This window comes from Lepisosteus platostomus, chromosome 24 (genome assembly GCF_059453375.1).
Source record: "Lepisosteus platostomus isolate fLepPlt1 chromosome 24, fLepPlt1.hap1, whole genome shotgun sequence".
In the NCBI taxonomy this organism is placed as follows: Eukaryota; Metazoa; Chordata; class Actinopteri; order Semionotiformes; family Lepisosteidae; genus Lepisosteus; species Lepisosteus platostomus.
The window spans coordinates 10,415,212-10,429,099 of NC_142634.1; the positions used below are offsets into that span (position 1 = coordinate 10,415,212).

At 40.9% G+C, this 13,888-nt stretch overlaps 1 protein-coding gene across 1 annotated transcript; it reads left to right on the plus strand.

Moving 5' to 3' along the window:
- Positions 1–1,477: 1,477 nt before the first annotated feature.
- tmem120b (transmembrane protein 120B) lies at positions 1,478–13,345 on the plus strand. The gene is made up of 12 exons (XM_088618022.1): positions 1,478–1,683; positions 3,120–3,238; positions 4,012–4,128; positions 4,733–4,792; positions 4,999–5,094; positions 6,098–6,187; positions 6,666–6,731; positions 6,974–7,035; positions 7,179–7,271; positions 8,389–8,453; positions 9,587–9,655; positions 10,312–13,345. Exons 1-12 carry the CDS (start codon positions 1,621–1,623, stop codon positions 10,426–10,428), a joined length of 1,017 nt encoding a protein of 338 aa, XP_088474148.1. The 5' UTR covers positions 1,478–1,620; the 3' UTR covers positions 10,429–13,345.
- The last annotated feature ends 543 nt before the right edge of the window (positions 13,346–13,888 follow it).

A 13,888-nucleotide genomic window follows, 5' to 3' on the forward strand; every position in this document is an offset into this window, starting at 1 on the left:
GCACTTTACTCAAAAGAATGGAAGAACATTTTATTAGTACGCGCTTAGAAACACACAACACTCTTGAAAATGCAAATTTAAAAAATGCACAGCACAGTAAAGTACTGCCAGGACTGTAGCAGTACATACGGCTCAGTTAAATTAAGCCCTTTCCCTGACCTCTGTTGTCTCTAAACGCTTTATTTCCTGTGGTGAAATAAGAACATTATCTCCAACAGCAGAAGTGACTGACGTCTCTATTACGAGCTGTAGATCGCAAAGTGCTCCGGTAACCAAAAGAAACGATGTGAAAACTTTACGTGTAATTTCCAAGTATTAACTACTGGTTAAAAAATTAAGTTATATTTAATTTTGTCAAGTATGCATATTTATTTCAGCAATTTACAAATTGCTTATATTTAGCGATTTACTACTACATATTATTTTATTGTAATATGTGCGTTGTTTTATAAGCCAGTTAAAAGGCGTGGAATTAGACACCAGATTTAATGTAATTATTCTAAATAATTATAGCACTGATGGTGGTTTGATAGGTTTAGTAGTAGCTTCCACAAAGTAATAATAATAATAATAATAATAATAATAATAATAATAATAATTGCTTACACTTATATAGCGCTTTTCTGGAAACTCCACTCAAAGCGCTTTACAGGTAATGGGGACTCCCCTCCACGCTGCAATGCACCTTCTTACGTTTTATATTGGCCGCTTATTTTAATACTTGCAATATTTAAATGTGTTAATTGGCAGTGTTCTTAGAAGTGGTAATTATAACAATAAAATGACAGATTGTCATACCTGGTTATTATACTGTAGCTGCAATCTCAATGCATCCATAATGTCGTAGCACTGCCACCGAGTGGAAGAAATCTTATATTTACAAAGACATATCTAAAATGAAATATCTGTAAAGATCAAACAAGTCATATTACCCAGATACATCCTTTCGAATTGTCTACTTTTAGCAGAATTGTCAACTTTAGGTGCATTTAATAAGTAATGCATACTCGAAGTTTACGTTTCTTTAAAAGTAATTACTGTAGGCTTTTTCACAGTCTGAAACGTACGAATAATGGTGCTAGTCCTGTTGTCAGCTTCAACAACGAGTGCATTCCCTTCATTCGTGAAAAAAGGCGTGTTCAACTAACAGCCGATACAAATACCGGTTTTAAAACTATCCTTCTGTTCACAAAGCATATACCATGTAGCTTTAATGGGAAAACAAATCACGTGCTTTACATGTATCCAGCTGCAAATCGTTCTGTAACTGTCTAATTAGGCGGGGAGTTACTTGAAATTTGTTATTTTTTAATTATTCGTTGCTTAACCTTGCACCGCTCGGGAGGAGTGGAAGTGAGCAGAGCTCGGGATTCGCCAGATCCCAAAAGCACAATTTTGTGACCAGAAACGCAGATTGCCACGGCGCCGGTGGCCCGTCATGTCCCTGCGCCGATGGGGTGCGTGTCCCTGACGTCACGACGAACGCCGCCGAGCGGCGCCGCGGCGCGCCTGCGCGCTGGGAGGCGGCGAGGTGGCTCTGGGATAGCCGAGTGCTGGGCAGCTGTGGCGGCGGCGACAGTGTGTGGTCGGTGGGAGAGCGAGTGAGGAGGCTTTGCTACAATGTCACTGCAGCGGTGCCTGGCAGAATGGGAAGAAATCGAGCAGGAATTTCAGCAGCTGCAGGTGGGGGATTCGCCAAAAGAGCTACGGGACTGTTGCCCACCTCCGTTACTGTCAGGCACAACTTAATCAAGCCATGCTCCTTCTGCTGTATCGGTGTTTATGTATATGCACCGCTGGCTGGGGTGCATGGGTTGTGCTGCCCTTGTAGATAGCGGGTCGATTTCAGGAGTCATGTCGGCTTGCGGTGTCTTTTGTTCCCTTACTCTTTCCGACTGTGTGCGGCGCTATTCGTAAGCTTATGGCCAGGCGAGGGGACGTGGAAGATCCTGTGTGAGGATTTTAACTTCAAGTACAGTTATTGATACGCTACCGGTTTTCCGTAAGGGGCTGTTGTTCTTACCGCTGTTGAAATCTTTGTGAGTGTGCGTGGTCGTTTTGCAGACAGTCACAATGGGGTGAAACTAGTATAACTAGTAACCTGTTGTTCATAGGATCCTATCAATAGTTGGGCTTTCATTTGTTCTTAATAAAGTAGGTGGAGTGTTTTAAGTGCCAAGGACAGCTTGGCAGAATATATTGGGCGTTTGTCTGTCAACAGTGCATGCACAAATCAATATATGAGTTTAAACAAAGCCTAACACAAGTTAAACTCTTACCTGCAAAGTTAGTTTTTAATTACAAGAAGAAGGTGTTTGATTACACTTCTTTTGGTCCTCTTTCTTGATATAAATACTGTACATTTGATTCCTTAACGTGCCTGTTCACGTGTGGTTTTCGTTTTGTTTGAGGACAAGTTGAGAGAGGCAAAGCTGTTGGAGCTAGAAATGGCTTCATTACAAATGCTGTGAGAGAATTTGATCCCACCAGTCTGTACTTGTCCCCGCAGAACTGTTTAATGCAGAGGTTTCTACAGGTTGGATGCATAATGTCCTATGTAGAAAAAAGTGCTTTTTAATTTCAATAAAAACATGTAACTTGTTTTAATATATAGTAAACAATTTTATAGCCTGCAGCTTCAGCCACAAAGCTATTATCTAATTTTAATCTCATCAAACAGTATCCTTCCAGCAGACCTGAAATTGCATTGCCCTAGTGAAATATTTAATGAGATGAGCTGACTCCATCAGTACAGTATTGTGTAATAATCAGATATGAACACGCTTGATTGGTTTGCAAAGTTCTAATGTTCTACACAGTATATGTGAACTCTGGGAATGATTTTAACATTTTCCCCAGGCTTTGTAAGAAGTTACATTTTCCTTTGTGAGAACAGAATGACCTGAATCATTTTTAATTAAGGAAATGATTTGTCATTTTGTTTTGAGAAGTTACTTCAGTCTGCATCATTGATTTATCATCTTGGCTTGAAGCATGCACAAGTTTTATCTTGATGTCAAAACCACAAGGGTGAGAATGCAATACATCAGAGCAACTTACAGTATATATGTTTTTGATGTAAATTAGGTGCACCTCTGAATATCGGTTGTGTTTTCCAGGAAACGCACAAAGTATATAGACAGAAACTTGATGAACTCACCAACATTCAGATGATATGTAGCAATACCATCACCAAACAGAGGAAGAGCCTGAATGATCTGAAGTATAGTCTACACAGGTAAGCATGCCTGCACAAAACAGTGGCCAGAGAGATTCTTCAACAGGCATGATACATTGCACAATCCAAGTTTGTGTACAGCATTCCTGATTCAATTATCTGAAGCGATTCCAAAGTGGTGGAGCTCCAGAGCCGTTCTTCCGTCAGTGAAGTACAATACGTGCCTGTTAAATCTGACAACCCTCTCTCGTGGAGCATAAAAAGGGTTATTTCTGAAATCAGTCACTGAAACAAACACATCTAAGTGCTGTTTGAAAGTAGTAATGAGGTTTATTCTTTGCATTTCCATCGCTCTTTTTCACCCAAAGCACTGCAAAATGCTTCATCCACAGGAGGTGGGTGATGCACAACAGCCATTGTGCTCCAGTAGCCTCACTACACAGCTGCTCGGGTTACTTCACCAGTTGAATTAAGGATAAACTTCAGATGGGCAAGACTGTGTGCATCCCAAGTGGAATTTAGCCAGCACACATGGGTTAATACTCATACTCTTATGAATAGTGCCACGGGAGCTTGGCTTTAACACCCCACCTGAAGGATGGTACAGTACCTCCTATGGAACACCCTCCTCCATCACCATACAGCACCATTGGTTTTGAAGTTCTGTTCCAGAGGGAAGAGTGCCACCTACCTGTCTCCCATCGCCACTTGCCACATCAACTGGTCTTCCTTAGAGCTCTCCCACTCCACTACTGGCCAGGCCCAACCTTATTAGCTACTTAGGACCAATAGAATGGGCCTCAATTAATGCATTGTTTAATGTTACGTTTCAGGTGTACACAGTCAAGTAATCCAAAAGAGATAGTACAGATAGCAGAGATCCAAACCCAGATCAAAGACAAGCAGAATGTCTTCTTTGATATGGAAGCCTATTTGCCAAAGAAGAATGGGTAAGTATTGTCTTGCCTGTGGCTCAGTTCATGGTGATACCATCCATGTTTCCCTTGTTAACCAGAGTGATGAAAGGTACAGGCTGAGCTGTCCACAGAGGGTGGAGTGCATACAAGTAGCTGTGATCAGGGCATCACACATTATGCTTAAATGGGAAGTTGGTAGTACAATTATGAAGGAGTGATCATAACTGCAAAATGTTACTGTTGAATATGTAGAAAGTTGTAGCTAGCAACACGTTAATTTTAATAACTTGTTTAAGACAAGTCGCGATGCTAAGAACATAATAACAGGTACAAATGAGAGATAGTCATTTAGCCCATGTTTGTTAGAAGTTTTCCACGAAACCTTGTTTAAAGACAACTTGTGCGGTCTCATTACAAATGTCAGCTTTCTTGCATATCCATGCAGAAAATGTCTCTGACATCAGGTTTTGGCAAAGAAGAATAAACCAATCAAACCCATCACCTATCAGCCTCTTAAGATATTTTAAAATACCAGTATGTCCTCTATATTTACTTAGTTGTATAGTGTGACTCCCAAGCCTGAGCTTTTTCTTTCTTTGCCTGGGTGATTAATGTTTAATGTTGGGTTGTGTTTCAGGTTATATTTAAATTTGGTCCTGGGAAATGTGAATGTAACTCTGCTCAGCAATCAGGCAAAGTAAGTTCTTTTTTATTTTGTAGTAGTAATTGGAAAAACAATTGCTAAAACGGTTTTCATTGAATTGTACCTTTGTTACAGATGTCAGATGAGTCTTTTCTATGTGGGCAAAAATTGCAACATAGACAAAGTAACTTCATGAAATACACTTATAATTTGTGCATTCAACTGCAATACAGTCCTTTTCATATTGGTTTTTTTTTCAGATTTGCATACAAAGATGAGTATGAAAAGTTCAAGTTATACATGACAATAATCCTGTTGCTGGGAGCCATAACATGTAGATTCCTGCTTAATTACCGGTGAGTTCTCTACAATTTTCCCAATGAAACAGTGTGTTTGCAGCATTAAAGCACCTGGAAGAACACCTCCCACCTCAGTTGTGTACTATTGTAGGGTTTTTATTCTTCAATTTTTGTTTTTTTCCCCCTTTTAATAAATTCAAGTTGATGGCAGAGGGATGTAGAAACACGTATAACAAAGCAAAGTTCTTTTTTCAGAGTGCAAACAAATTGAAAGTAAAATTCTCCCCCGCAGGTAAGTTCTCTGGTACTAAATTTTTTTGTATTTATTTCACACAGCAATCTTTCACACCATCTTAAGGGACTGTAGAAAGAAAGAAGGACCAGGGATTTAAGAAAGTGTCCTCCTGCTGATTTTGCAGTTTAAAAATCAATCGGTAACCTCTTGAAATGAGAATTTTGATAAGAGAAGAAAATCATGAAACTCTTATCATACATTTCTTGTGATATTTCACAAGGGCAGAGATTGAGTAATAGTATAATCATGCTCCTGATGTTGCAGATATCCTTAGTAATATGCTGATGTGTTGTTATATTGTATTTAAGTGGTTGATACTTTACACACAGTGCTGACACGGAGAAAACCATTTCCCACGGTGCCAAAACCAGATTTTTTCACATTGCTTCTGCTTATCATATAGTTGTTTCATCATGTGACCTATTCTAGATTTTAGGAACCCCCGGTCAGATGTACAGTATGCACGGAACAGTCCTTAGAGCTATCGAACACATATGAAAGTAGTGTAGTGTGCACTTCAGTCTCGCACAGTGTTATCTTCATCACAACCTGAGAAGAAGGGAATCCTGCTAGAAGAATGAAGCGAGACTGGGCAGTGAATATTTCAAAGCTCTGTGGAATAACACTCCACATCCTGCTCAAGCAGTGCTTTGCTGTTTGCAAAGAGCCCCAGTGCATGCAGTGCATTTGATGGAGGTACCTTAAGCATCTTGACTAGTGAGTGTTGTTCAAGCGTCTTTATTATTTGTTTTTCTTTGTTTGCAGGGTGACAGATGAGATCTTTAACTTTCTGCTGGTTTGGTATTACTGCACGTTGACAATAAGGGAAAGCATTCTCATCAGTAACGGGTCAAGGTAATGCAGACCGCTCGTGGGGCAGTGTAATGTGCAAAACGGCATCATTTCACCTTGTGGAGAGGGTCAACAACGGTGCGATAGTCTCACAGTCAAATTCCAAAAGTTAAAACTGGTTGAATATTTCGCGTTTTTAAAAAATGAGATCCATGTGGGTGCAAGTTCCAGTATTTTTAAGTGGGCTCATTCGTATTTTGGGAATCCCTGAAATTCTGTGGTGACTGCAGGTTATTGCTACACACTAATCACTTCAAGAAGAGCTTTTCTGTTCCACATGCTGTGAATGATTGCCTTCTGAGTGTCCTCAGTGGACTCGAGTTGTCCTTTCAGTTGTACCACATAATGCTTACTAACATTAGGATCCTGCTGCTAGACAGATACCTGTTTTGAACAGTCCATTTTTAAGCATAATAGGTTTGCTGCAGTTACAGTGTTTGAATCCATTTCTGCTCTTGACTGATCCTCTTCTTTTGTCTAGAATAAAAGGCTGGTGGGTTTCCCACCACTATGTTTCCACATTTCTGTCTGGGGTTATGTTAACATGGTAAGTGATGGCTGCCTGCAACAGATTCTCTATGAAACAAACCCTTGTTTTATTACTTTGTATGTGGTTGTGTATTATTTCGGCTTTAAAATGCATCAGAAATTTGTACCTGAGCAGTAAATGCCCAATGAAACCCCCTAGAAAACAAATACTTGTACATTGTATTTAAGTTAACGTGCTGCAGATTAAACCCAATGGTTAAAAGCAAGCCAGCAATTGATTGCTTTCTCGTATCTCCAAAGGCCAGACGGTTTGATGTATCAGATGTTTCGAAACCAGTTTCTGGCATTCTCAGTTTATCAAAGTAAGTCCCTCCCTGCACAACTCAACACGAGTGTTTATCATAAGTTTGTTTGCATTGTACCGACAACTTCAAGATGTGCTGTTAAGCCATTTTCCTTTTTTTTTTTTGCCTTTCTGCACCTTCGCCCCTCGTCTCTTTCACAGGTTTTGTACAGTTTCTGCAGTATTACTACCAAAGTGGCTGCCTGTACAGGCTACGGGCTTTAGGAGAGAGAAACCATCTTGACCTCACCGTGGGTAAGGCCATCATCAGACAGACACCCTCACTCTTCGCTTTGGGCGGTTTGAATCATGGAGTCATAAATGTATAAGTGGACTAAACTGCTGGACCATCCCTGTAGTGTTGGTTTCGTATTTATTTATTACTGAGCTCTGATCAGACAAATAGGCTTGCCAAGTTGGGGTAAACGTCAGTGATAAGAAGTTATAAATTAATTACAGCTGCTGGGCAGTAGGACACACGCATGCTGTTCTTCCTCCTAGGTTTCTGTTTTCAAGCGTACTACACACGCATGCAATATTAATGGACAAAGAACTGCGGTGGGTCTGTATTCATCATCGGCAAAGGCTCGCTGAAGCGTAGCTGTTAGTTTGATTGTAGTAAACAGATCAAGTTGCAAGGACAGGAGACTGATTCTACTCATGGTTCCACAGTGCAGGTGGTGGTTCCATAGACCTGAATTATCAGTCATCCTTCTTTGTGTCATTTATATGAGCATGTCTAGATCAGGATCTGTGACTCTACCCAAAGTTGTTTTTTTTTCGAGGGGTTCGGTTTGAAGACGGCGAGAGAAATTCTTATTTTTCCATGTTTTATTTATGAAATCGTCTGTACAAGGATACAAAACGTGCATCTGCTTTCGTTTAGGTTGTTTTTAAAATGTCCTCTTTGCGGGGCAGTCGTATCTATCTTGAACTGACACCGAAGCTTAATCCTTACATAAGTATTTTCCACAATTCGGCATTAAGAAGAAAAACAATCCCTAAAACCCTAAGCTAAGTGTTTATTAGGCTGATGCATTTATCAAAAGCGTCTTATGTTTGTACCCGTTTATACAGCTGGGCTATTGACTAAAGCAAATGAGGGTCTCAATGCTTTAACACAGCAGAGTTCCCCCGGAGATCTGAACCCACAATTTCCCAGTTCGGGCCCAGAGTCCTAACCGCACCCTTCTGCAGCTACAGGCTCGGAGAGTTTGCTAGTTTGAAATGCCTCTTACGCTGTAGGGGGTTTGAGGCGGAAGTGACTTAAGAAGGGTTTGTGCTTGCTCTGGGAGATGTATTTTATGGTGTAGCTCTTAGAAGATGTTCACGAGACACAACATTTCTTTTCATACCTGCGTGTTTTTTCCAGAGGGCTTTCAGTCGTGGATGTGGAGGGGGCTCACCTTTCTTCTCCCTTTCCTCTTCTTCGGCCACGTAAGTCAGCTTGTCGTGTGGGGGGCTGGGGGGGAGACACTTCACACACCTCTGCACCAGCTGAAATAAGGGGTTGCTGGAGGGAGGCCAGGTTGTACTGTACATCTTGCTGACAGGGCCGTGGGATGTGTAATGACAAAGTATTTGGGACCAAACTTTAAATTTTTATCCTAAGGATGTTCCTGGTGTCATCATACTGTTACATTGGATTGCAAAATGTGCTGTACAGAGAAGAGCACCACCTCCTGCTCAATCCACACAGTTTTCTCTAGAGGTCTCCAATCTGAATACCTGCTCCAGCCTTCCTTAGCTTCTTATACAGTGCCTTGCAAAAGTGTTCAGATCCTCTAGTTGTCAAATGTTGATGGATTGCAAAAGTTACTTGCACATCTTTTTTTCCTATCAGTATTCTTACTTATTCTTATTGAATACGCTCATGCTCAAAAACATTTTTCCAAGACAAAATTATTTGTCAGCAGATATCTTATAGCGTGTCAAAAACTAACGGGGAAATAAATGAGTATTATTTGTAATATGAAAGATTTTACAACTTTCAAAGGGTTCTGAATATTTCTACAAGGCACTGTATCTGATCAGGTCTGGTTATAAGGTGGTAATTCCCCTGTCAAAGTTTATCGTTAAATATAATCTCTATGTGGCACGCAGGGCGCAGGCCAATGGTTGCACAGTCCAGTAGGGGAGTATTTCCAAAGTTGTGTTTTGTAACCCTGAAAAGTTCGATGACTTTGCTGTGCAGAGCTAGCAGTGCGCTATGATCTAAGGCCTGATCACAGTAGAAGTGATTGAATATTTCACATTGGGGGTCATCTCCCTAAGCATGGCTGATATCGTTTTGTGAAGGATAACGGGAATACTGTCCTCAGTAAATACAGAAAGCTCAACTTGAGCAATTCACTTCAGAAAACAGTAGACTCACTGCAGCTTGTGGGGAGTCAGCCCAGACTTGTTTTAATTTTAGGGACCTGGGTGATGTCCTGTTTTATAGCACCCCCAGGCTACCCCACGTCGTCCACTTTAGTCTCATCTGTCTTTCATCTGGCGTCGGACTTGGAGAGCTGTTGCAGTTTGTTGGAGTTGTGAGAGGAGATTGACATTTTTTTTTCCTCCTTCAGTTCTGGCAGCTTTATAACGCAGTGACACTCTTTGGTCTGTCCAGTCACGAAAAGTGCAAGGAATGGCAAGTAAGTGTAGCCTTTTTATTTGAACAGCATCAGCACCTTTAACATCACACCCGGGTTCTTATCTGACAGTGACTCCTTGTTTTGCTTATACAGTATGAGGGTTTTTCTTTTTCTTGGCTGAAGCAGTTTTGTTCTTGTAACGTCTTCATACCAAACCCGCCTGGGTTCCGGATTTAAGAACATCAAGCTTGTAAACAAGAGGAGGCTAGTCTGCGCGTCTGGGTGTTTTTGGGGTGCTTCTAGGTTGGGGTTCTCCCACTCTGGTCCTGAAGAGCCCTGGTCCAGTTAGTCTTATAGATGACAGTTAGACTTAAATCTTAAGTGATCTTTTATTTTTAATTTTTAATTTAACAAGTGATCACAATGGAGTTGCACCATCATCTGTAGAAATTTGTGCTGTAATGGTGACCTATGGAACCTGTTGAATTGAGGCTCTCCAGAACCAGTGTTGGAGATCCCTGTTCTAGGTGATTTGTCTAAAGAGCTTCAACAATATGACTCCTCAGGTTGTTCCAGGCTCCTGCAGCCCTCTGTGTAATGGCTTGCTTCCTGTGCTCAATCTCACATTGGGGTTACAGATGACACTCAGACCCACAGCCTCTGCACTGACAGCGTCTTATATGACTCAGGGCAGCGATTTTATTTCTTTTTCCTAGGTGTCCATGTTGGCCCTGACATTTCTTCTCCTCTTCCTGGGAAACTTCCTCACAACTCTCAAAGTCGTCCATCAAAAGTTTCAGAAAAACAAAGACAAAACAAAGAAGAAAGAATGATGCCAGTGGGATCCTGGAGTAGAGGGTGAAGGTTTTTGAAGTGGTAGGAATCAGAGACCTTACAGGGTGGGGAAGGGAGAGTTAGAGGTTCTGACAATTTTAGATGTTCTTTTGAAAACTCAGTGGGAGGAGGAGGGGGGGGGGCACATCTGTCCATGAATCTTTATCATGCTGTGAAACCCATCGCCACTTTATGCAGGGATATCCAAACTGTATTCTCGATTTTTGAAAGGATTGGGTCTGTTCTTTTATAATCGTATAGACTGAGGCAAGGATGGGCCCATAAATAGAAGCACCACTAAATGAGCTACAAATAAGCTTGTGAGCACCTGAATTTTTTTTTGTTGTTTTCCAGTGTTACTGGTATTGAACTAATGAGCATACCGAATGAAGCAACTATGCTTTTTTTGTCGGATTTTAACTGACGTTTTTACTCACTCCGTTTAACTGTCCGCAATAAAACAGTGGATAACGGCTTTGATTTTATTTTAAAAGAAAACAAAAACCGCAGCCTGTGACAGTAATAAGTGATGTACAATTGGCTCAGCATTCCTGGAAGCAGCACTGGGGTTAGTCCAGCTCTCCTGGCTTTCCGGTGACACTGCGACCCCTGTGACTTCTCGGGTGCCTGCAAGGACCCCTGTGACAGAACGAGGGGTCACTGCCCGTCGGCGCTCAACCGCCTGTATATCGGTGGGCAGGTCGAGGAGCCAGCCAGCAGTTCCTCTCTCTCGCCCTGCGGGTGAAGCTGGTGTGTTCCGCAATGCCAAGAAAGAGTTGCCAGTTCCATAGGATGGGCACATCATAACAAAGAGCTGGTGATTCTAACTGCAGTCTTCATGCTTCACAAGAAGCGGGGTCATGGTCAAGTCTGACTTCTCCAATGCTGAGCCTTAAAACAGCTGCTTGCGTCATGCTATTTATAACACTCATTTATCACTCAGTCTCAAGGAAAAATTGCATTGTGGGTGAAATTAGTCCCCTTTGATCTCTGGCTTTGTGGCATAACAGCAATTAATGTAAAATAACTACAGTATGTACACTGAGCATTGCGAAGAAGGGAAAGAAACATGTATATTAGTCAAAACTCTAAACACTTCAGGAGATTTTTGTCTTTGGAAGAAAACTTGTGATCATATTCCTGCTGCTTTGTGCTTGAGAGAAGGTGAACAACTCGTTAAAGTAATTTTAAAGACGTTCACTAAGTAAGGCGTGTGCACTGTGGTGTTTCACAGTGCCAAACAAGCCGAGGATTTTAATCAGTTACCATAGGTCCCTTTAGTTACTCAGCGCTCTCATTCATTAAACGTTTGTTCCCTTTGCAGCTGCGTGTTGCCCAGTAGAGGCTTTCAGATTGACATACCTGTAAAACATAGGCAGACAGCTGTCATCCAGTTTTTAAACACATCCGTTAATTCCAACAGAGCAGAAGCAGCTGGACATTCACACTGCCTAAAGAGGGCTTAGTTGGAGGCTGATGGACTGTTGTACTTAGTGATGGTGTCGCCTGTGCGATTCCTATAAACCTCTTGTAACAGTCATCTAAAAGAAACCCTTGGTCAAAACGTCCACTACTTACTAAATTATTTAGAACTGCTGGCAAAAGGATATATGCATAATGTCATGCATGTGAACTTCACTTTATCCACTTGAGAACTGCATGTAATTCCCCACACCAGTGTCGGAGGTGGTGATGATTTTTACAAACATTTATCAATCAGCCAGTTTGCGATTTCTCATTTGAATTAGAAGAATGTTGGAAATGTGTTTCTTTTTAACTAATTGAAGCCTGTTCTAGCTGGAGAGCTGAAGGACCCAGAGCTTGAGGGATAGTGAGTAAAGAGCTAGCTAGGATAATCATTCAGGGATCCTTTTAATATTTCCTTTTATTCATGTGTGATGTTTTCAAAACGTAATACAGTAACAAGCACACATTTATGTTCTGTATTCCCTGCTAGGAATTTTGTCTGCTATTTTTGTACAGATTAAGTACAGACTGAATTCAAAATTCAAATGATGATAGCTGTAAGGTCTTGGAATATCAATGCACAGTTTATTGTAATGTCTGCTGTAATTAATAGGCACTAGAGCTCCAACAGTATTAATTCAGGAGTAACTCTTGAGTTTTTAAAGGTTCCTTTTAATGTGACTTCTTGTACATATTTAATGCTGGCAATGTGACAAAGCCATAAATATCCATGATGAACCCAGGCCAAATATCAGTAGAATCTAGTATCATTTTACCAAAGTGCAATAGCGTGTAACTTTTTGTTTTGTTTTTACTATTACTCTAGATCAAGCATTTCAGAGAACTGAGTAACATGGGGGAAAAATGGCAGGGTTGTGTACAATGCCTTAACATCTTGTAAAGTGAATATCACCACCCTGTGTTATGAAAATACTTTTTTTTTGTACACACTAATTAGTCTTGCCTGCAGTAAAAGCTTCATAGTTTCTCCATAGTCAAGGTCCGGTCTGATAAGAATATTTTTTTTTGAATACAGAAATAACCATAGAAAAGAAAACATAATTTGGCTGAATCGGCCCACGGATTTGTTTTTCCATAGCAAGTGAGCAGAAAAATATTTTTTTAAGCAACAGAATCTATTACATTTGTATGTAACTGAGCCGCCTTAACGCACAGCAAAGTTACCTTTTGGTTTGTTAGGCAGCAGCGTCTCTGCTGTAACTGACATGTTCACTTTTGACATGGTTGTGCTTTTCTGTTCTAAGTGTGCTGAGGTCTTTGCTTTGTCCTGCAGAACAATTCTGGTCGCGTACGTGGACACAGCACTGCTCTGTAGACCCAGGATTGGCCAAAGACCTTAGATTCTTTCTTTTGTATATGCAGCCTAATCCTTCTGTAAATCCCGAGCCGTGGTGTACATTGCTGTAAAATAAATCTTTGAAGAAATTACTATTTCGTTGTGTCTTCGTTTATATGGAATGTAAGGTTGCATATGGACGTCAGCTCTTGGTACCTCCTGCAGAGATGATTATTTTCTCATCCGGTGCAGACAGAATACAAAGACAGCTGCACAAAATACCACTGTTTCCATTGGATAATATTTTCTCCATCCTATATTAGTGGCATATCGCTTTGCTTATGTTATTGGACATCTGACAGATTAAGGAATGCTGGAGGAAAAGGGCAGAGGGGACAGTTTACTGCTTGTTCACGTACTCAAGAAGTGAGAAAGATGGACAGAGTTGTACAATCATATTGTATTAAGCTTTTACAGACTTTGTTCTATTGTAGTTCCCAAAAGGTGGCCTCTATTACATTGTGTGCCAGTGGAGATGTTTTCACAGCCTCTTCAGTCACATTTGTAAAATGTAATTGTTCAAATGTAAGCCCTGCCAAACTCTGAAGGATGTTGGTTATTGTAACTTAAAAGGCATGATGAAGTAGCAAGGTCTAACCAAACGAATGTCTCCTTATAACGCTTGGTCTATGTCG

Excerpts from the sequence above, each read along its gene's own strand:
- tmem120b (XM_088618022.1), top strand. The coding sequence starts at position 1,621 with ATGTCACTGCAGCGGTGCCTGGCAGAATGGGAAGAAATCGAGCAGGAA. Across the intron at positions 3,239-4,011 it reads CTGAAGTATAGTCTACACAG|GTGTACACAGTCAAGTAATC; the intron begins GTAAGCATGCCT and ends GTTACGTTTCAG. Across the intron at positions 7,272-8,388 it reads CCATCTTGACCTCACCGTGG|AGGGCTTTCAGTCGTGGATG; the intron begins GTAAGGCCATCA and ends TGTTTTTTCCAG.